General features: G+C 34.7%; 1 protein-coding gene across 1 annotated transcript; it reads left to right on the top strand.

Moving 5' to 3' along the window:
- The first annotated feature begins 2,059 nt into the window (after positions 1-2,059).
- Positions 2,060-10,820, top strand: LOC111060494 (sorting nexin-24). Its single transcript, XM_022348163.2, has 3 exons — positions 2,060-2,588; positions 3,764-3,948; positions 10,369-10,820. The coding sequence occupies exons 1-3, from the start codon at positions 2,448-2,450 to the stop codon at positions 10,487-10,489; spliced, it is 447 nt and encodes a 148-aa protein (XP_022203855.1). The 5' UTR covers positions 2,060-2,447; the 3' UTR covers positions 10,490-10,820.
- The last annotated feature ends 12,169 nt before the right edge of the window (positions 10,821-22,989 follow it).

Below are 22,989 nucleotides of genomic sequence, written 5' to 3'. Positions count from 1 at the left end.
AGTTTGTGAAAAGCAGCCTACTCACAGGCGTTTGCCTCGGGCGAGGTATTCAACTATTATAAATGGGTATGGGAGTGCGTTCGTCTGTTTGTCAATAAGCTGTGCGCCGAGACAAGTGGTTGAGTTGAAACCACGGTATATAGAAGAAGATTTTCATCTAAATATCGTGGTTGAAACCCTGTCAGCATTTTGTTTGCTATAAGTAGCCTTGTCAATGTCAATGAAGACAAAAAACATAGTCCTAAGTAACAGATTGGGGGAAAGCTGATTTCTTGCAGGGTGTTATTGAACATAACCTGGAAATCCCCATTGTTACACTGCTTGTCTTCCTCCGAGGACCACTACCACCACCAATGTTCGAAAGTGCAATGGTTTCAAAAATAAGTATATCTCGGCTCCAACTCATGATAGAAATCTAACTTTGATGTAATCATCCTTTAAAGGATGGATGGATCTACATTCAATGTCACATAACATTCCATTCTATATCTACAGTTCAAGAATTTTTGTTCTTATACAAAACAAGAAAATTGGAAAATTTCCACCTTATAAATGTATATTTGCAATAAAATAATTCTAATAAAATTATACAGCCTATATATATATATATATGTCCAATAAAAGTTCACGCTTCAATACTGGCACTCTTAATTATTACCGATTAGTGAATCCCATGCTTAATGAATCACTCATCCACACTATATTGTCAAATAATGCAAGCTGTTTCCTGCTTTCATTTCTGCTCTGCTCTTTTTCTATGTAATTGAGTTGCCATGGACCCAATAATTGTTATTGTGTCTCTTCTCCCATGTTTTTCATAATATTCTTATTGTGTTTATTTTATAGTTTATTTTTTGAATTTCTATCATGAATATTATGTCGCTTGCTTCCGCCTGCTAACGGCCTTGATGAGGCACTGGCACAAAATAAATGAGGGGTGTCTTGGCAAAGTCAGCAATCTCCACTAGAGTATTTTATTGCTGGGAAATCACAAAAACTGTACCTGGCACATATACCATTACTTTCATGAAATTTTTATGTGATAATTAAGATAATATCATGAGATCATTATATACATGCTCAAGGTCCTAGATTGATCACAAAATCTGTAGGAGATTGCTGAGTTTGACATGTATTTATGGAGTTTGCTGTCTTTGAAACTAATATGTTAGTTTCACATAAAAAATGAAATGACAGAAAAGCCTTTCTGAGTCTATAATATTAACACAATATAATATATTATTATTCATGCATGATTTAAAATAGTTTATACAAAATGCAGAGACCACGTTCTAGTTCAATATATATTTATTTTTCAATTCAAATATGTACATTTCTAGTTCAAAATTAGCTGATAAGAAAAATTCAATGGAAGAAATAGTAAAAAATAATAGGGGCATCATAATAGTTAAACTGAATACTCTGGAATATATACAGTTCCTTCGCACTCAACATCAGAGTCTTGCTTTTCCCTAATAATATTATAATTATGACCAAGGAAATTTGAAAAATAATCTAGTTCTCTTTACTTCTTCCCAATTTCCACCAAAATGTTTTATCAACAAGTTCTTTACATCCCTACATTTTTCTTCTTTCACAGTATTGCAATATTCATTTATAGGTAATTATTGGGTTGAGATGTTTCAACCCATGTTGACGATCCACAATTAATTGAAAACAATATTCACACAAAATTTGTAACTTTCTCTTTAAATAGTGTTTTTACGACGTTTACGTTACAACTGCAACTACATGGAGTCTTTGGAGATAACAGAAGAGCTACCTAACCTACCAAAATGGTCATTTGACTGAATATCCAACTGCCATTGGTCGCTGTGGAGATTGCTGTTTCTGAAGCAAATGGTACAGTGGATATTGCTGACTTTGAAATGAATAAGAGTTTTTCAACTCGGTTTTCTACAGGAAATTGCTGTCTTTGACAAGAACTGATTTTATCATTGAAAAGAGCGCCATTAATAGTACAATATAGCATCAAAAAATCATAAAGTGAAAAAATTGGAGATTGCTGACTTTGCCGCGACGCCCCTCAGATATGTATACTGTGGCACTGGGACTGGTCACCTTGGATTGCAATGTGGATGGCACGACCAACGCGGTTAATCCTCTAGGCCAGGCCAGCTTACTGGGCCAACGTGTGGACCAGGCATCAGCTCTCAGCTGTTTTTTGATACACACACAGTCACAATAATAATGTGAAGAATTTTAGGTTATATTTTTTCGTGAGGTATAAGTAAATATTTATATTTGTATTGGGGACAATATTCTTTATTGGAACTACGATAATTATATTTCATCAATATTTTAAAACTTCAATTTTCCTTGTCATTCTTGAATAAATGTATTTGATTAATTCTGTGTTATACTGTAATATCAACCAGAACTTGGACACAAAACTTAAACCATGAACGGACTTTAAAGTTGTTAACATGAATGAAATCTACATACCTCGATACCGATTGATCCAAGTTCCCAAACCTTATTATGTTTATTCAGTTGAAGTGATAATAGATTGCCTGCAACACAAAGTTGAAAAGCGATACAGTGCGTTCCACTCCCTTCATAGAGAGGTAGGTTGTCATCAAAGTACTAACAAGTGAATTACTGTATTCATTTTTTATCTACTGAAAATTGTGTTATACATGTAAGACCAACAATATCAGGAAAGATTTCATGTAGAATACTTCCGTCCTAAGAAAGAACCAAAGAACACAGTAGATTATGTAGGCTTCCCTTCCTTCAAAACAGTTCTGAAAACATCCATCAAAGTCTTCAACTAATTTTAATAACTTTTGAAACAATTTCTATTTTTTACAACTATATTGCTTCTTTGAAATCGGAGGTAATTTGGTTTTGATTCAAATGTAACTTATAACTTTTTACACTTACTGCGATAAGATTTCCCAGAGCTCAACTTAGTATCAAACATATGCATACAACTTGGCATAGTATATCTTCAAATAACAGGAACATGTTTACTGGCCTAATCATAACCAACTTTTCAGTCCAGGAATAGATTGCGTTTGGGTATTCAAATTCCCAGACTAACCACCACCTGGACACAATTCTTATTACCTACTAGCACATTCCTTTTGCCGTAGTCTTCCCTGGTATATCTTGTATACTCAGAGGGCAACCCTTGGCGGTTTTTAAGTAGTGGCTGCTCAGCATTGAACATGTTGAACTTCACTTCTTAGCCCATGTGGTTTGCAAATATCTTTTAGAGTAGCTATCCATATTAATAATATTCTAATCAATTCCATCCTGTTTCGGAATAATCCTATTCATTTTTCCATCGTCTGTTCTGAGCTAAATAGATAATTTTAAAATTAGTATAATTAGATTGTAGAATATATTTGCTAAACAGTAAGGATCTAGCCGATATACGACTAAGGCGTTCCACCCTTCAGTCTGCTAGTGCTACCTGGTCGCGGGTTCTAATCACATCGAATGGGCATGGACGTTTGATAATCTCATCAAGTCACCCTCGCTCTTCCCATTGCCACAGAGAAGAAGTAATCTTCTACTTTGTGCCATTACCCATGCACAAGCAAAAAGCTTATGTGGGTATCATCCGCACTAAATAAAAAATAAATAAAAGTGGTGATGTTCAAAATTTATTCTGAACTTTTTTCAGTTGATTTATTTATCCTTATTTCAACTATTTATTCATATGCGTACGAAGATACTATTGTTTATTTGTTATAAATACCGGTACCTAAAGAAAAGACGTTTATTGTTGCAGTTGAGAAAGTCTTTCAAGACTCCACCTTTTCCGCCAAAAAGGGTAAGATGCGCTCAGCCAAAGGTTCTTGAACAGAGACGTCAAAGTCTGGAAAAATATCTACAAACAATGTTCAAATTTGCTCCAAGTCGCACTCACATTCTGACTTTCTTGGGAATCAGCAAAACACCACCTGAAGGGCCTGAGTAAGATATTTCTTTTCTATTCATTCATCCGATATTTATCTCTATCCATCCAGGTTCCATTCTGCATTCTTTAATCTACTGCATAGAGAAAAGATAGCATAAACTTATGCTTTCTTTCCTCTATGTTCATTGTTTATGTCCACATAGTGTGTATATTTTCAGCATTTATAACAAACAGAAGGGGGAAATCTCTAAATATAAAAGGAGTCATGGAACGAAACTAACAACAATGTTTGCTTTCTATGTTAATTTATTAAGTAAACTAATCTCATTCAAAATTGAATGGACAGATAAACTAAAAACTCATAATATATTGAAAAGGTGGATGAATTTATGAAACTGACTTTTAGTAAGATTTTGATACGATAATTGATTAAATATTTGATAACTAATTAGTAAGATTTTGATAACTAATTTTGATGCGATATTTCCTCATTTCAATATTCTTTTTACCTTACATATTTATGAATTTACATATTCACTACTAATTTCAAATATTTAGGAACTTGGTCAGATAGTGGGATTTAACATGAGCTAGAAAGATATGGCACTCGCCATCATTAAAATGTATCAATTCATAACGTTTAAAATTAAACACTGAAAATTCAGCTCCATGATGATTTGAGTATCATTGGAAACTTTATTTCTAAAATTTTCAAACAAACTCAAGCAATTAATAAATCAATTGCGAAGGAAACACCATGATATGTTTTCTTCCAATATTACAATAACATTTTGTTTCAAATAGTTTTACCATTTTTCATTTTTATTTTTGCTGAGGATGATGCCAAAATTAGCCTCAGGTTTGTGGTTGGCAATTAAAAGAATGATGATGATAGATAGTTAGATTAAATAGATAGATTATGGTACATAAAGCTTCAGGTGAGTTTTGAACCACTTTAAACGCTATTTTAAAGTCTACTAATATCGGTTTGCAGAGTTGTCCTCAAGAATTCAACCTTCTAATCGAGCACGGCGATCATGTTTTGCCTGCAATTAAAACCACTTATCAAACCCTTGTTATTTTCTTATCCCATCAACATCTATATGTTATCAAAATAACAGATACAAGTTATTCTCGATTGATTTGATTTTTCTCATGTATCCTCATATTTATAACAGCAGTACGTATTTTATACTTTTGAGTCATTATCCCCCATACTAGTATTATGTTGAGTCAATTTCCAACTTATAAGGCCCTGTTGCATCTTACTTTCATAACATATATAAAATAAAATAAATAAAGGCCTTTATTGAACATTTTCGTGCGTAATAAACATTAGATAGTAATTATTAACAATATTAAACAATATAAATATTAACAATAATAAATATTCATTACATTAAATAAACAGGTACAGGCAAAATGTCGGCTAATTCCCCATGGCATATCGCCGTCTGGGGGAGTTGATAAATACTTTATTTGACCACCATAATGTAATCAGAATTTCAATTCAGTTCAGAGTTTTTAAATCAGTTCAATAATTGAACTCCTGGATCATGAAGTATCTGTACTTCCATGCATCCCTACAGTACCTTCCCACAATCCTCCAATTCTTCCCGTCAAGGTGAGTCTTCAATTCGGCGTGGAGCAAGAGACTCCTTCCAAAGTGTTGACGTCGTATCTCCGCCAGAACCGGACACCTGGCGACGAAATGAATTATGTCCTCTTCCTCTTTTAGGCTACACAGAGAGCAAAGCTTCACAGCCTGGCTGTGAGAATATTTATTGAGTTGGACTAACTCCGTCCTTGCCTTCATAAACCATTTAATAAGAGTGAAGTCGGTCAGCTCATGGACGTAGTCTGTGAAGGGTGCCAATTCTGGGTACAATGAACATCTCCCACTTTCCTGCAGTCTTCTCCTAAATCCTGACTGAAGTTCATCCGTCACTCTGGCCAGCACTGATGGTACATGACATGTGATCAGATCCGATGCAGAGACTCCATACATATCCTGTAGACTCAACCAGTCGTTGTATATGAACAGTTTCTTCTCAATGATTTTCTCCAATAAAACACGAGGATATCTGTGGGCAGGCAGCTTCATACTCCTCTGCAAGAACTTGATATGAAGCTTCAATGTATGAACAAGCAGTGGAACCGCCTGGGTCTCAAGATAGAGACAGTAGTTTGGAGTCCACATAGGTAGGTTGAACACTTTCTTGAGGAAGAAACGCTGCACTTTTTCCACCTCTTCAATCATTCTTCCCCCCAAATCTGTGCTCTGTAGCATACAACCGATCTCGAAACTGCCTCAAAGACCCTAAATTTGGATTTGAAGGGTATATTTTTTTCTGCTAGCAAACCATTGAACATAATTAGTGCCATCTTTCCCGAGGAGGATTTCTCTTTAAAATGTTCTGTCAATGAAAGTTGCGACGTCAAGTTCATTCCCAGATACTTATAGCTTTTAACCACTTCAATTGGTTCGTTTTTATATCGCCAGACATCATGTTTGCTAGTTTTACCTCCCCTTCGGAAAATTATTATTTTAGATTTGTCAAGGTTCACCTGAAGGTTCCACTGTTCACAACACATTTCCAGGTTCGCTATCATCTTCCTCAGCATCAACCTATCCGGTGCGAGCAGGACTATATCATCAGCATATGCTAAAAGCCGGATGCACACGCCACCAACGCTGACTCCTCCCTCCAAATAATCCTCCAGATCGTTGACAAACAATGAGAACAACAAGGGGCTCAATAGGCAACCCTGCTTTACTCCTGTGTGAGTTTCAAACTTTTCTGAAAGCCCTTCTTGTCCCCAAACTCTAGCTGTTGTTCCATTATACAAGTTTTCCAACGCATTTAGCATTTTAAGCGATACTCCAATTCCAGAAAGTTTATAAAACAATGCTTGTCTATCGATCCTATCAAATGCAGCAGAAAAGTCCACAAAGAATGCATATACTTTTTTCCGCTTCTCATGCAGCTTGATGTTGACAATGCTCATCAAGTTGAATATATTATCGATCGTGGAATACGACTTTCTGAACCCGGCCTGAAACTCCTTTAAAATTCTGTGATGCGTAGTCCACCTCTCCATCTTGTCGAGCAGCGTCCCAGTAAAAAGCTTTCCTATGGTGTTGCCAAACGATATTCCTCTGTAATTTTTTGTTTCATTTCTGTCCCCTTTTTTAAATATGGGATATATAATTGTTTCTTTGAAGGTTTCTGGGATCCTGGAAGAGTCATATAGGCCATTGAAAATTACCACCATTTTCTCTAAGAAGGCAGCTGGCGCGTGCTTGAAAAACTCGTAGGTGATTCTGTCTTCACCTGGTGCTTTGTTCTCTTTGACTTTCCTAAGAACATTGTCCAGATCCTGTAGAACGATTGGTGAGTCCAGAATTCTATCCTTGACATATGGCACAGCATATAAAACCCTATCAGCTACGATGGTAGGATTCAGCAGTTGATCAAAGTGTCTCACCCAATCTTCTAAACAAATACTTACTCCAACACAAAACTGTTTTTTCCTGTAACACCTTACAAGCTTCCAGAAATCTCCTGAGTCATTGACCATCTTGAACCTTTCTGTCAATGTACACCAAAATTTTTTTCTCTTCTCTATGCACAGCAACTTAAAAGCTCTATTTGTTTCCACATACTTGACTCTAATTAATTCCGAGTTTGTTTTTCTGAACAATTTCAACATACCAAACGATTCTTTTCTCTTTCTTTCACATTCTAAATCGTACCATGATTGGTTCCCTTTCACCCTTGAGTGGCTGTCCATCTGTCCAGCAGAGGCAAACTGACTTATTGCCAACAACAAATACCTCAAATCATCTTCCGGCTCATTCCAGCTCCGACGCGCTCCAATCTTGACACTGAGAACTTGCTGATACCTTATTTTATTCTGTGGCGTCCATCGAAACTTCCTTCTTATTGGGATCGCACAGGTATTTGTCACTCGAGCATGCTCAGACAGGCCAATCGTGGTCACTATCGTGAGAATCTTTTTGTTATCAAGTCCTACGGGCCTACAGCTTATCTGGAAACACTCGGAAAGAAATTCGGTGGAGCTCTTGTATTTCTATATAGTTGGACAAGATAGTGTAGCAGTTGAACAGTACTTATCTATAGTCAGCTCCCTTCCTCCTCTCCACCACGTATTCCACTGTAATAATCGACAGCTTTTGCTTCAGGCTCGGTTCTAACCTCAAAGTATTCGCAACAATATTTTAATAAAAACAAATTATTTGATAACTTTGATTGACTTTACAAAGTGTTAATTAAATTTTGGATAACTACTAAACGATATACTGTAAAAAAGTGACTCAAAAACACACTTTAACACACTAGAACAGTGAAATGATTAAGAGCGACAGAAAACACAACAGTCCTGCTCAGCTTATCCAACTCAACCTTATAACATATATATTATAAAATAAATACAAAATCGTACTAGTTAATTTTTGAAATTTCATTTTCCAACTTCTAGAAATTGTTCAACTTTTGTATTCACTTTTCAAAAGTCTATTCCGTTTTTCTCTATAATTATCTTGAAATGAAAATACATATACATCGAGAAATAATATGGTTTCGTAGTCGCGCTGATAAGCTATCCATAAGATAAGTTAAGCTCCATGCGCCTGCTACTTTGTAAGGGTGACCACTTTGCGAGCCCAACTCCATTATGAATATCATTTATGAGTTTAAAAATCGCTTCCTAGTGTTTCGGGACCCACCTAAAGCTGTAGCACTCATCCCTCATCATCATCCTTCCATTACCCACGCACAAGCCTAAAGCTCATGTGGGGATCAACCTCAGAAAAAAACTAGTTTTTATTAAAGTTTCGCATAGGATCTCCTTTTTCATTAGTAATTTCACTCAATAGAAGTATTTACATGTTATTATTATAAAGTATTTTACAATGTTATTAGTTATATTTGTTGATCGTTAGTTATATCGTTAGTTGATCGTTATATTAGTTCGCCTCCATTGTGCACATTGGGTAACGCTTAATGGACTAGCAAATAATGGTGGTCAGACAAACGTATGTTCTCCTGACCGAACACTACACAACATCTCAAAGGAATTGAAAATATACTGTGTATATGTAGACATTTGAGACTCATGAGCTTTGTACAGGGTGTCCCACCAAGGTTGTAACAGCCGTTGACCATAGATTCTACTCGACATATCTGACAAAAATGTTCAGTAAACTGTTTTCCTATCGACCTTAGTTTTCGAGATTTATCGATTTTTCGATATTTTCGCAATATGCCTACTTCCGATCATTAAATACTCAATAACTCGAAAACTACTGGTCAATTTCAAGGGTATTGTTGGAAAGAGAAAAACATTTCAAACAAGATTAATGTAATTTTATTTGTTGTAAGATATTTTGTAGTTTAGGGCTCAAACTTGGAAAATAGCTATTCTTCAAATTCAAAGTGAAATTTCAAACAGTTTTTTCTCGGGTTTTCTCCAGTTATTTATAATGGTTTAAATATTTCAAAAACTACTCCATTTCATAAGCTTTCGAATGAGTATAAATTCGAAAAGGTGAGTTCCATGATAAAGTGTTCAAATTACCTTTCCGAATTTATATACATGCGAAAGCTTATGAAATGGAGAAGTTTTTGAAATATTGGAACTACTATAATAACCCGGAAAAAACGGTTTGAAATTTCACTTTGAATTTGAAGAATAGCATATTTTCAAGTTTAAGCTCTAATAAAAAATTGCAAGATATCTTACAACAAATAAAATTACATTAATCTTGTTTGAAATGTTTTTCTCTTTCTCACAATACCCTTGAAATTGAAATTCAATCAGTAGTTTTCGAGTTATTGAGTATTTAATGATCGGAGGTAGGCATATTGCAAAAATATCGAAAAATCTATATATCTCGAAAACTAAGGTCGATAGGAAAAAGTTTACTGAACATTTTTTGTCAGAAATGTCGAGTAGAATCTATGGTCAACGGCTGTTACAACCTTGGTGGGACACCCTGTATGTGTTGTGTATCTGCCATACGCTAAATAAATAAATCATAATTTTCATCTCAATTCTCATGTACACTACATTTTTCAAAATCAATTTACTCTCCATGTCAATTTTTCTATTCTGACTCACGCTTCGCGCTCGGCAAGGGATTTGCTCCTTGCCCCTTGCACCCTGTGGGGTGGGTAGCAACCTCCGCGCCTAGCGCATGTCCAATACAGTGATATCATCTCATACTATATAGAAGAAGGATGATACACCCAGGTGTTGAGTAATAGTAGGAGTATTGTCAGATAATGGAGAAACATTTCAAGTTCCAATTCTTTATTTCATCAATTGAAATAATTTCCAGTATTGATATGATGTGTATGATAATGAGATTGTGGCAATAAGAAGATAATATATAGTTATTTCTATAAATGTAATGTATTGTGAAATTTATTTATATATTTTTTTCATTTCAGGAAAAACAAGAATCTTGGTCATCATCCAGTTTTTTGTGTTGATCCACAAACCGATCTCAAACGAAGCAGTCTTCCCGATATAATAACGGATGGTGTTCTTGATGCCATTTACAAGTATTAATGATAATTCCTACATCACATGAATCAATGCATTGAATCAAAGCTTTATTTTTACTGCCATGTAACTAAAAGTTCTCAAATGATAATTATTGTTTCAAATTCGCAAATTTTAAAGATATTGTAGTCATTAGTGCTAGAAAAATGTAAGTAGATAATAAGATTAAAACTGGCAGCTAATCTGCATTTTTATAGAGTAGTTCCTTAAAATTTTTAATTATAGGGATCAAATCAAGAATTCCTTTTGAAGGGATTCAGGTATCTAATGGTGCATGTACTTTTCTCAAATATGTAGACTTTATTTTTAATATTCAATAAAATTGATTATTCAATCAAATTTTATTCTTCTTGGAATTCATGTACTTTATAACTAGATCATCTCTTAATATTTGAATCACATATAATTCATAAAATGTGATTGGCGACCAAGCAAATTGATTTAATGGTTCTGTTGTTGTGAATTTGGCGATTGCTCAAGCTTTCTCTACTTCTATCATTATTAATCTATTTATTCCATTAATTTATGTTCACTACTCCGTTATTGGGCTTACAGAGAGACACACCCAAGACTTACCACAAGTCCTTAATTTTTCTCTTTTCATTTCATGCAACATTTTCTTCTATTTGAACGATCAACATTTCTAAAAAACAGAGGTCAACATTTCTAAAAAAAAAAAACAGAGGTGAAACTATGAATGGAATAGCCATTTTCGCCGTAAAATCCACTCAGGAACTTGAATTCTCTGGTGGATAAAATTGGATTCAGAGTTATTCTAGATGATGGAACCATTTTTAAAACTTGGTACTTATAAAAGTAAAAATGCAAAATGGACAATTTTTATACCATTGGAAAGAGAATTCAAAGTTTCAAAGTTTTTATTAATACCTTACAAGTGTAAGTCGGTGCACTACAATTTGCAACTCACTTTTTGCAAACTCAATAACGCAAAAAACCTTGTGCTCAACAGGTTTTTATTCACAACTGAACCTGAACAGTGGCACAGAATGGCGGCCTATTATTGCGAGAACTCTACCGGCCAGTTAAGCCCAGGCCACACCAAACTCGCTCCCGCGGCGGTAACGAAGTTAAAAAACTCGCTTTCCATGTTATTAAATTGAGCAGGCCACACCGAGCTCGCGCCCGCAGAGGGAGTACCTTGGCGGTAGTTTCACTTCGTCGTGCCAGGCGAACTTTTGAAACGTCTGCTGGTGGTACTACCGCCGAGGTAGCGAGCTCGGTCTGGCCTGCCTGCACAATTCAATAACATGGAAAGCGAGTTTTAAAAGTTCGCCTTTGTTAGGGCATGCTACTAGAGAACCACACTCATCAAACAAAACCAAACTACCGCTAGCGGACGTTTTTTGGTGTGGCCTGAACTACCACCGCGGGAGCGAGCTCGCTACCTCTAGCAGACGTTGGTGTGGCCAGTGCTTAAAGAAACCATCACTCACCGCCACAAAATTTGAAACTTTCTCTTCCCATTTGTATAGATATTGTTCATTTAGGATTGGTACTTTAGTATATATGAGTATTTAAAAATGTGTTCATCATTTAGAATAACTCTGTATTCAACATAATGACTAATGTCTTATCATTTATTATGCATGAAAAATATATGAAAGCAGCAGTTTCCATGCGCTTGATGCAATTCAAAACCAATCAGTCGATAAAAGGTTGATAGCACATTGTTTTACTGTTCTAACTCACCTTTAGACTGAATTTTTTCCCCATTTTTATGCACAATATAGGCCTACAGGTTGTAGATCCGTATTCACGCCCATGAAAAGAGCACGCATTGGTATATGGCGCTGTTAATATCACTAAATTAAAAACAAAACAGTACAGTTATCGTATGTATTTGAGTTGTAATTAAGCCGCTTCATTATAACATGTACTCAGTCATTCTCCGCTCCTCAGTTACCAACGCATTTTCTTATAAATTTATGAAAAATGTACATTATGCGTATCAACAACAAACAATTTCTGACTATAGTCAACCGGAATAGCCCGATGAAAATTGGAACAAATTAGAGCAACGTTGCCAAATAAGAATTGATCAAGAGTTGTTCACAGCTGATTATACATGAAAATTAATTAATATTAATTTCTTAAAAACCTGGCGTATTGGCAACGTTTATGGGTACAGGGGGATGAAGAGGTACTCATTCGTTCCAGTTTGTATCACCACTTTGTTCCAGAATGTTTTTATCACCTCTTTGTTCCAGAATGTATCACCACTATCATCTTCAACATTATAAAGTAGCTCATTTAAACTCGATTACAAAAAGTATAATTTTTTCGATTATAAAAAGTAAAATTTATTTCAATTTATGTAGGTTACCTTTGAATTCCCTATTTATCAGATATCTAAAATTTAGTAATAGCTCATTCACACAATAAAAGCGATTTTGCAAGTTATTATTTTACTTTTGATTTCGATTGATTGTGTTCTAAACAACTCTCAACACACAAACTCCCACCAAACTTTTCTTGAGCTTCTAGTGTCCATTGATTACTTTTGTTCCTGGGAATCGATGAACTTGTTTCATAAGGGCTGGGAAAAGTTTGAGGTGGTGTGGCCTGAGCTCTTCGGACTACGAATCGCAGTCCAATCGCAGTCTCCTATGCTCTCCGAATATTGAAATTCCAGACGCAGGCGATAAGTGTGCAATGAACGGATCAGTTTCATTACTTCGGGCCACCTCAACTTTCTTCTCCAGATTCGGACTTTAAATCCTTACATACTGCGGTAGACTACGCAGTACCACATCATCCGGTCTACTAGGCTGATATAATAGGTCTATTATATTGAAGTTAATATTTCACGAATATTTTCTTTTAAAATACATAGTTTAGTGCAACTCCCTTTTCCCTTTAATTTATTACTATTCACTAATCAGAATGCAAATCAAACATCCCTCCAACATAAATGTGAGTTTGATATTTAAGATTAACATAGAGTAAGGATACTGTTAAAAGATACTTGTATCAGTTATTTCTGATTTAATATTATTGTTTATCATGCCTAATATTTCACGTGCATATTCCTCAACTTGATTTTCATCTAAATTCTTTACTCATTTTACAAAACAAACACTTCACATCATTATCTACTCTTTGCTCTACTGTATGTCTGGTAATATGAGAGAGAAATTATTGTATTTATGTAAAAATTGTATAATTTGTAATAGGTACCTACTCCTTGCAATCTCAAGGCACGATGGAAACGTAAAAGGAAACTCTCTATCTGTATTTTGTCCCATTTCATTATCTCAGAATAAATCAATCATATTCTATATAGTCCTTGAAAATATTCCATAAATTCCAGATCTCAAAAAAAAATTGAAGTTGTATCCATTTGATAAAGCCTTGTATAGTGTACAAGAGTTCCTCTCAGACTCGAATTAGTGTTGACTTAGTGATCTTTTGTAAAGAAGTTTCTACCTATCAATCTGACTTGTCTTATATTCCATAAATTGGAGTCTCTAAGTCGTAATAATTGAAAAAAATCACTTAATTTTCCTCTTCACATAGGCTCATTTCTTATGTAATTTTATTCCTTTTTATAGAAATTACGTTCTTAGTATGATTTTGTTGATATAGGTATTAAGTATAATTATGAGAAGTTAAAATAAAAATAATTTTTCATTTTTATTAATATATTATTCGATCAAAGTGGCTCAACCCAACAGTTCATACCTTTGCAGGGATAATTTTCCGTGCAAAATAGTTGTTCGCAAATAACCTTCATAAATCAGCTATTTAAATTAGCTAGGGAAATAGAACTGGTGTAGATTGTAACTGATTTTGCAATTAAGTTGCTTCTGTAATAAATACTTGATGGGTTTTAATCTTCTCATGAAAGCATGGCGCAATTCAGTTTACTGAGATGGTAAGCCTCATCATCTCAGTAGTATTGACTATAAGTAGGCTACATTTAGCATTTACCTGCAGCATTTACAATGCAGTACCTACCAAGCATTTTAAAACTATAGGAACTAAAGTGGAGCCAAGTTTGTGATCAACATTATTATCGCTCACAGCATAGCATACACAGGTAGGGTAGATGACAGGTCCGTCTTGAATTCTACTACTTCATGCGCCTACGACTTTATCAATTCGCTCCATTCCTCCTTCATTCGCAGATTTCTATAGGCATCAACACCGATAGTGGGGCGAACAATAGAATGGAAAGGCGAGCTCCATTATCATTCCTTGCAAGTTGGAGGGATGACAATGACGTTTGCTCGAGTTGTGAATAAAAATTCAGCCTGCTTATAGTCCGTCATTCACTTGCACAATCAATTCCTTCCTTATTCAGCATTGACAATGAGAAGAAAAGACCTACAAAAATATCTTACTTCTCCCTCCAGTAATGAGGTCAAGATAATGTTCTTTTTAAGATTATTATTTCATTGAATGCATCTTCCAATACCTGTAAGTTTGAAAGTACACGTATTTCTTATAAATCTAGGAATAATAATACATACCGTAATAAACTAATAATTGTTGGAGAAGGAAACAAATATAAAACTATGGTCGTATTGCATGAGAAAATACAAGCTGTTAGTAATTTCCTATTCTAATATTATTAGTTTGTATTTTCTCATGCAACCGACCCCTAAACATATTTTTTTACCACTTTAAGCATGATCTGTTTTACATGATTTATGATTTATATCATGATTTATATTTCATCATGATTTATATTTCATCATGATTTATGTGTACCATCTCGGTTCAAACGGAAATAGATCAACCATTCGATAAACCAGGAATGAAACACATTTTAATGAATGCAGCTATACCTTCTTGTAATCGTAGATTAGCCTTAAATGTGGATATTATGGCCTTCAGACTGATACCTAGTTATTAAACTGATCAAGGTTTATAGAAAGACCTTTCTATAGACCTGGAACCACATATAGTTACATGAAAAATCAAATATTCAAAGAAATCAAAGCCACAGAAAATTATTGAATTTGACTGTTTGGAAGAATTATGAAATTCTCAGTGACAAGAATATTTTGTAAATATGAACTTGAATAGGTACTTTGAGGTTGAATCAGAATTGAAAAGTTTCAGACGAGAAAGAAGTAGTCATAATTTGAACTTGAGCTGGAGTTTGTCTTGAAGGAGATTACGAGCTTGGAGGGACAAGAACTCGTACAATGAACTCCTAATGAACTACGTTGAATTCCCAGTGAAGGGCGCTCTTCTCACTGGTTCACAAAAAGCTATGCTGTAGAAATATCGCCGAGTCCTGAGGCTTACATAATTCCTAGCAGAAGATAATAACATCGTAAATAGTCCAGAGATGGTATCAAGGTGAAGTTTTACTTTCTGTTACTGTAGCCTAGGTCGTTCGGGAATTTAGCTGTGGAAGTGAATATTATTTTCCAAAAACAGTTTCACCTGAAGCAAATATAGTGTTCTATGCTCCTATATTTCTGAAGTAATCTAAACGCTTCATAAAATTTAATTTGAAATTGCAGAGTAGTTAGTTAGGATATTTATATGAATGAGTACCTCTTGCATTGAATAAACGCACAGAATTATAGTGATTGCACTATACGCACATATTATTTTATGCCCATTTGAAATCTGATGTTTGGTTTCATAACTTCCAACATTCAGAAACTGGTCAGATTGGAAATGAATTGATTCTTGAATCAATTGAAATTGGGTGTTCGTATCGCGATTATTCGTAATCGATTATTAAGGTGCGTACAGATATACGCGCCGCGAACATGAGCAATTCATTTCTAATCAGCTGGCTATCTCTGTATTTTTACAGAAACGGTTAGATACAGATATAGAAAGCTTGGCATCAGCTGATGAAAAGTGAATTGCTCATGTTCGCGGTACGTGAATCTGTACGCACCTTTAAGCTGCGTACACATATATGCGCTTCCAACCCGCACCGAGCACGCTCCGCCCTCGTACCGCCCTCGTTCCTCCATCGAACCACAGTCGCTCCGCCCCCGCACCCATCATGAACGTTACGGAAGAAGTTAGATCTTCTCGCGTCCCCGGTCGAACCACTGTTGCTCCCCGGTCGATCATCAATCGCTCTGCTGGAGTGACGTTCGGTTGCGGAGCAGAGCGAAAGTCTGTACGCACCTTCCTATTAGATTGTTATACGCTCTGTAGAAAATCTTATTATAACATACTTCTATTAGTAGATATCCTATACTATTAAATGAGCAGCTTCAGTTTATATGTTTGGATGTTTGGATATTTATATGTTTGTATTTCACCGTATCTCGAAAACGGCTCTAACGATTCTCACGAAATTCAGAACATAGTAGGTATATAATATAAAGATTCGATTGCCTTAGGCGAGGAAACTCGCTGAAGGACATTAAAAGGATAATTATTATTTATCCTTGGAAAAACATCTGATAGTAATTATTTCGTCGTCTGTTGATGATGGAAGTGAGTGAGCGAGTTCATGTGTGTGGGACTGTGTCAAAATTATGACTCAGCTGTTGAACCTTTGTAATCATTCAATCAGGTACTTAGTGCCGGTTGCAAAAAAGCCGTGTTATTTTCAATCCTGATTAATTCCAGTAGATCCATCTTTTTGAATTAGTCTTCTCTAATTTGGTTCACGTGAAGTTAATCAGGATTATAATTTAACCGGCTTTTGTGCAACTGGGCCTTTGTGAGGCAAATTTTTGCATTCCTATGAGAATTAATCTCAATTTACTGTTATTAGATGGAACATTTCTGTATGAATGTTATTATAATTTCTTCTTTCGTAATAAATGTTTTATTCTTTTGTACTCCAGAGCGAAGCTCGGTCCCCGATATTTATACTTTGTTTCAACAGTTTATAGAATTCGTATTTGATTCGCTTATGATTAGTTTATAGTATTCATCATGATTAGGCTTATATCCGATCGGACAGATGACAAAGTGATTGTTTATTTTGTGTTCCTAAGCGTTTTATAATAATGCATGGCTTTTGTGATAGATGTCACGTTGGTGGTTCTCCAAACAACGTTTCGGATGTGAACGGCAAAGCACAATAGTCAACTTCAACGTAAATCAATGTCACTTTAGACCAGTGCTTCGCCCCATTGCCCTCAACCACCCCTACCCACCCAATCCTGAAAATTAAATTGATGAGCACAGTGCACTAATCATGATGTGGGCTTACATCTACTCTCTCATGCCAATAATGTTCGGATGGATGAGCCTAACAGCAAGTATCAACACAATTTTGTGTTGCGGAAGTAAGAGGGGTGAATATTTTGCGGAATAGAGGACAGGCTCACATGTAGTAATAGACTATTGTAAATCATGGAAATCAAAAATAATTGAATATGTAACTGGGATTACGGAATCAAATTGACTTTAGAAACTTAATACGCTATCAAGTGATTTTACAGAGAAATTAATTTCATCAGCAAGCTCACTAGGGCCTGTTTTGTCCGATCTGGCCAAACTGAACCGAACTGGAGGATCCCCAACAAATGGATAAATTATGAGTGTCCATTTCATCGGACTTGGCCTTGAATTATAATTGCAAAATAATTAGTTATCAATCATGAATAACATGAGTTATGGAATTGTCAATAGCTTGAGTTATCAATTATGAATAGCATGAGTTATTGATTACCGGTAAAACAGTGGAACTTTACGTCGAACGATCGGTCGAGAACGATTCCAGTGAACGGCAACACAAAAATAATGGAAATATTCGGTAGACAACATATTGGCTTCATATTATTGAGTACTTGAGATTTCTGCTCATTCAACAAAATATATTATTAATATTCACCAGAATAGAGGTTATAATGCTACTAAGACAGCATTGGCGTTCTATAGTATAACGGAACTGTATAGGCAACCCGCTAAACTTCTCTGCATTGAAATTCTGGTAAATTTTAAAGCTCCAGGCGAATTAAAACTTTTAAGATGAAGAGAGAAGTTTAGAAAGACTTTTAAGATAAATTTAGCTTATCTTTTTTGGAAATAAATCAACCCTCCAGATCATTAAATTGCGTTGCATCAGATGAGTTTATTAATGGACATAGCCAGTATTCACTAAAAATAGAAAACCACAATAAATTATGAACTATCCAATGATTATAGAAATAGTTGAAATATTTCTCCAGATCATTACAATTGCGTTTCATCAGACGAGTTTATTAATGGACATGGCCAGTATTCACTAAAAATAGAAAACCACAATAAATTATGAACTATCCAATGATTATAGAAATAGTTAAAATATTTCTCCAGATCATTACAATTGCGTTTCATCAGACGAGTTTATGGACATGGCCAGTATTCACTAAATATATAAAACTACAATAAATTATGAATTATCCAGTGATTATAGAAAAAGTTTGTTCATAGTATTCAATACCTATCACTATTCTATTATCTAAACCATCTTTTCTCAGTTTACTTGGCTTGTCCGAGATATTGTTCTCGGGCCACTTGCGTGTTTCCGATGTACATGTCTAAAACTGTGGTTGGGTGAAAGGCCTCAAAATGAATAGTATTGGAAGCCTGGCTCGAAATCATTCTTTTTATGTCCGTGAAATCGTGAAAATTGGCAATTATTGAGCATTGCATGCCAATTGTACAAAGCATGAGGTTGATAAAGTTGATTAAGTCATTGTGGTACTCTTATCAATTCATAATCTGATAAAGCAAGAAAACGGAATTGAGTGTTAAAAAAATGTAATCAAGCCTTGATAGAACAAATTTTATTATTATAAGAACATTAAGGAATCCTAATAATAATTTTCCTCATTAACAATATCATTCAATAGTACAAGGACGTTACAAAAATTGGAACATTATTGGCAAAAAAATAATAATTACATACAGTAATACAAATCATTCAACAGTAATATTTATGATAAATCACACAATATTGAGATCAATTCAAGTTCTTATCACAAACCTTTGGCTAAAAACGCTACAATGGAGACTTTTACTATAAAAGTGGATGTAATTAATATAAACACTGCTTATTAGCATTATAAAGTTTTGTTACCGTTACACATTCAAACATATGCGTAACAGAAAATAATATTCATTGTTTGGATAATATCTCACTTTTCTTTCTTTAGAATAATTTATGCTTCTATCAATGATATTTTCATCTTATTGTATTTGATTTGAAATCTTTAAACCGAAAACCAAAGCTGTAATACTGTTTTCAAAGATTCCTCATCCACGTAGCAGAGATAAATATATTCTGGAAAGAACTGTTGCAATATTATTTGTCATATTCATGATAATTATTGCAATATCATTGTTGAGTAATACCGCGAGCATTCATAATTTTGTTGGAGGACAGATTTGGCAAGATTGTTCTTACTGCTAACCAATGACAGACTTGGCTAACAAGGTAAGTCAAGGTCATAAAAATCCAATTGAATTACCATGTTGAATGCAAAAGAGATTGCTGCACAATATTCTGTTCTTGAACAGGTGAAATTATAGAACTAGCATGTTTTCAAGCTGAAATTTCGCATGCGATCCGTTGTATCACAGAGCCACACAGAAACTATGATGTTTCAGAATGTAGCAGTTTTTCTTGTGGACTGTGAACGTTAAAAAATAGTACCTATCCAATAAGAAAACTAATCTGAGTTATCAATGGTGAATTAAAACTTCAATGACACTATCAATAGATTGATGATGACTCACACAATATTGAGATCAATTCAATTTCTTATCACAAACCTTTGGCTAAAAACTCTACAATGGAGACTTTTACTATAAAAGTGGATGTAATCAATATAAACACTGCTTATTAGCATTATAAAGTTCTGTTACCGTTACACATTCAAACATATGCGTAACAGAAAATAATATTCATTGTTTGGATAATATCTCACTTTTCTTTCTTTAGAATAATTTATGCTTCTATCAATGATATTTTCATCTTATTGTATTTGATTTGAAATGTTTAAACCGAAAACCAAAGCTGCAATACCGTTTTCAATTATTCTCCATCCACGTAGGAAAAAAATTCTCTAAAGAACTGTTGCAATATTACTTGTCATATTCATGATAATTATTGCAATATCATTGTTGAGTAATACCGCGAGCATTCATAATTTTGTTGGAGGACAGATTTGGCAAGATTTTTCTTACTGCTAACCAATGACAGACTTGGCTAACAAGGTAAGTCAAGGTCATAAAAATCCAATTGAATTACCATGTTGAATGCAAAAAATGCAGATTGCTGCACAATATTCTGTTCTTGAACAGGTGAAATTATAGAACTAGCATGTTTTCAAGCTATCTGAAATTTCGCATGCGATCCGTTGTATCACAGAACCACACTGAAACTATGATGTTCCAGAATGTAGAAGTTTTTCTTGTGGACTGTGAACGTTAAAAAATAGTATCCAATAAGAAAACTAATCTGAGTTATCAAACTACAATGACACTATCAATAGATTGATGATGACTTGCAATAATAGCTGTTACGTAATGTACTTACTACACATCACAAGAGTGAAGCGATTCAGTAAAAAGGATATATATTTACAGATGGGAATAAATTGGAAGTTACATTTGTTCAAATGCTAATTTTCCATCTAGCTGTTTACCCTGTTGTCAATATTTGCAGTAGCAGAATTCTTCGGGATGATTTTCAGCATTTAATTGGGATTTTCGTTCAATAATGATAATTGAGAATATATTTGATAATTGTGAATTGGAATCACATCGATGAATGAAGGAAGCCTATATAAAAATGAAACACTTCGCTTCAAATTTGTCTGGTATGATTAAAACCATAATTGAATCGAACTGTGGGGATCAAAAAAATTATAAGTTATCACAACAACAGACCTCCGCAATCGGATGATAAGTTGAGGTTCGGCAATATTGATAAATCAGAACCAATTCTGATAAGCATGCATGACTAATTGGATTCTGCAGCCATTCCAACCTCCAAACCATGAAAAAGTTTATCAGCGATTCGCAGAAATCATTAATCTTTGATCAGCCGTTATAGATTTACGTGTGAGGTTGGAAATCAAGTCGATTGGGCATTGAGAGCTGAAAATACGTCAACAGGGCTTCAGAGATCAGTAGAATTTACTCCACGAATGATTGATATTATCCTGGTCCAAACCAACATCACATTCCATTTCAAACATTTTTCCTCTCACGTTCCAACAAACAGAGGTCAGGTATAGTTTCTAGTTACATTATATTCATCACAATTATTAAATATAAAATCACAATTATATTGAACGAGGTTAGGTCATAGCTGTTTCACTTCTTGAATCTCGAATATCGATAGAACAATAATATCTTAATACTGTTCATCAATCAACAAGTACCGACTTGAAAGAACTTGGAAATTTCACAAGGTACTGAGTTATTAGTATAAGTGGAAACTAGTTCAAGCTTGTCAAACTGCTCCAATACAAGAGTATCATTGATTTCAATATCTCAGAGTTAAACTGATAGTGAGATATAATTATTATTTAACGAAAATCCTAAATAACTAATTATATATTAATTAGCATTTGAATAAATGCATTCTCTATTCAATTCCATCTGATAGTAAGATTTCGCTGAAGATGATACCCAGATAAGCCATGGGCTTGTGCATGGAAGAATGGGTCGTCCTATTAGTTACTTCCGAACCACCAGAAAATAGCTCCACAGCTCATCTGTCTGTTGGCAATCAAGCAGTAATGATCTCAAGAAGATACTCTTCCAATAGAAGAACCGATACCACGAATTTACATCAATATATGCATTACGTTTGTGATGACAGCAAAGATTAACCTCCGATTCCTCCCATCCATTTCCATCTTCAAAGACACTTCAATTGCTTATAGATATCATCAGGAATCTAGAATATGTAGGGCCCGGACTCACAGAGATCTGCAATCTATATCGTACGTACAGAATTATGAGCCACAAGCACGCTCATTTCACTTTTCATCAGCTGATAATATGCTAATTATATTTCATTTGTACAAAAAGTAAGATACAGAAAAATAAGCCGATAAGATAATAAGCATCAGCTGAAGATAAGTGGAATGAGCGTGTTCACGGCGCATAAGTCTGTACGCACCTCCAGATCGCATATCGTATACTCTACATATATTATACTTAATATCTTGAACATATACACATGGATATTCTCTTATAGTTATAGGATCTTTTATCCTTAGGATCACAGATCGCTCTCAATGTGGCCTGGTCTATAATGTAATTACTGAAATTGATTGAGTTGAAATCGAGAGAATGCATACCGGACTACTATTGTACTGATACATAAATTAGAATTAGAACCGTTTTGGGCTTTAGCCTGTGGTTCTTTTCTGAAAGCTGTATAATCCATAATAAAGGAACTATAATAAAGGAAAGAACTGGCTTATACACGTACGGAATAGGAAAATCATGTTTGACGCATCATCTCGTCTGAACTACTGGACTGATTGACTTGAAATTTCGCATATAGATTCTTAATTAACCGAGGATGGTTATAGGCCTGTTTT

The sequence above is a fragment of the Nilaparvata lugens genome, chromosome 2 (assembly GCF_014356525.2).
Source record: "Nilaparvata lugens isolate BPH chromosome 2, ASM1435652v1, whole genome shotgun sequence".
In the NCBI taxonomy this organism is placed as follows: domain Eukaryota; kingdom Metazoa; phylum Arthropoda; class Insecta; order Hemiptera; family Delphacidae; genus Nilaparvata; species Nilaparvata lugens.
Note: the sequence above shows the minus strand (reverse complement) of the source record. Positions and strands in the feature narration are given on the sequence as shown.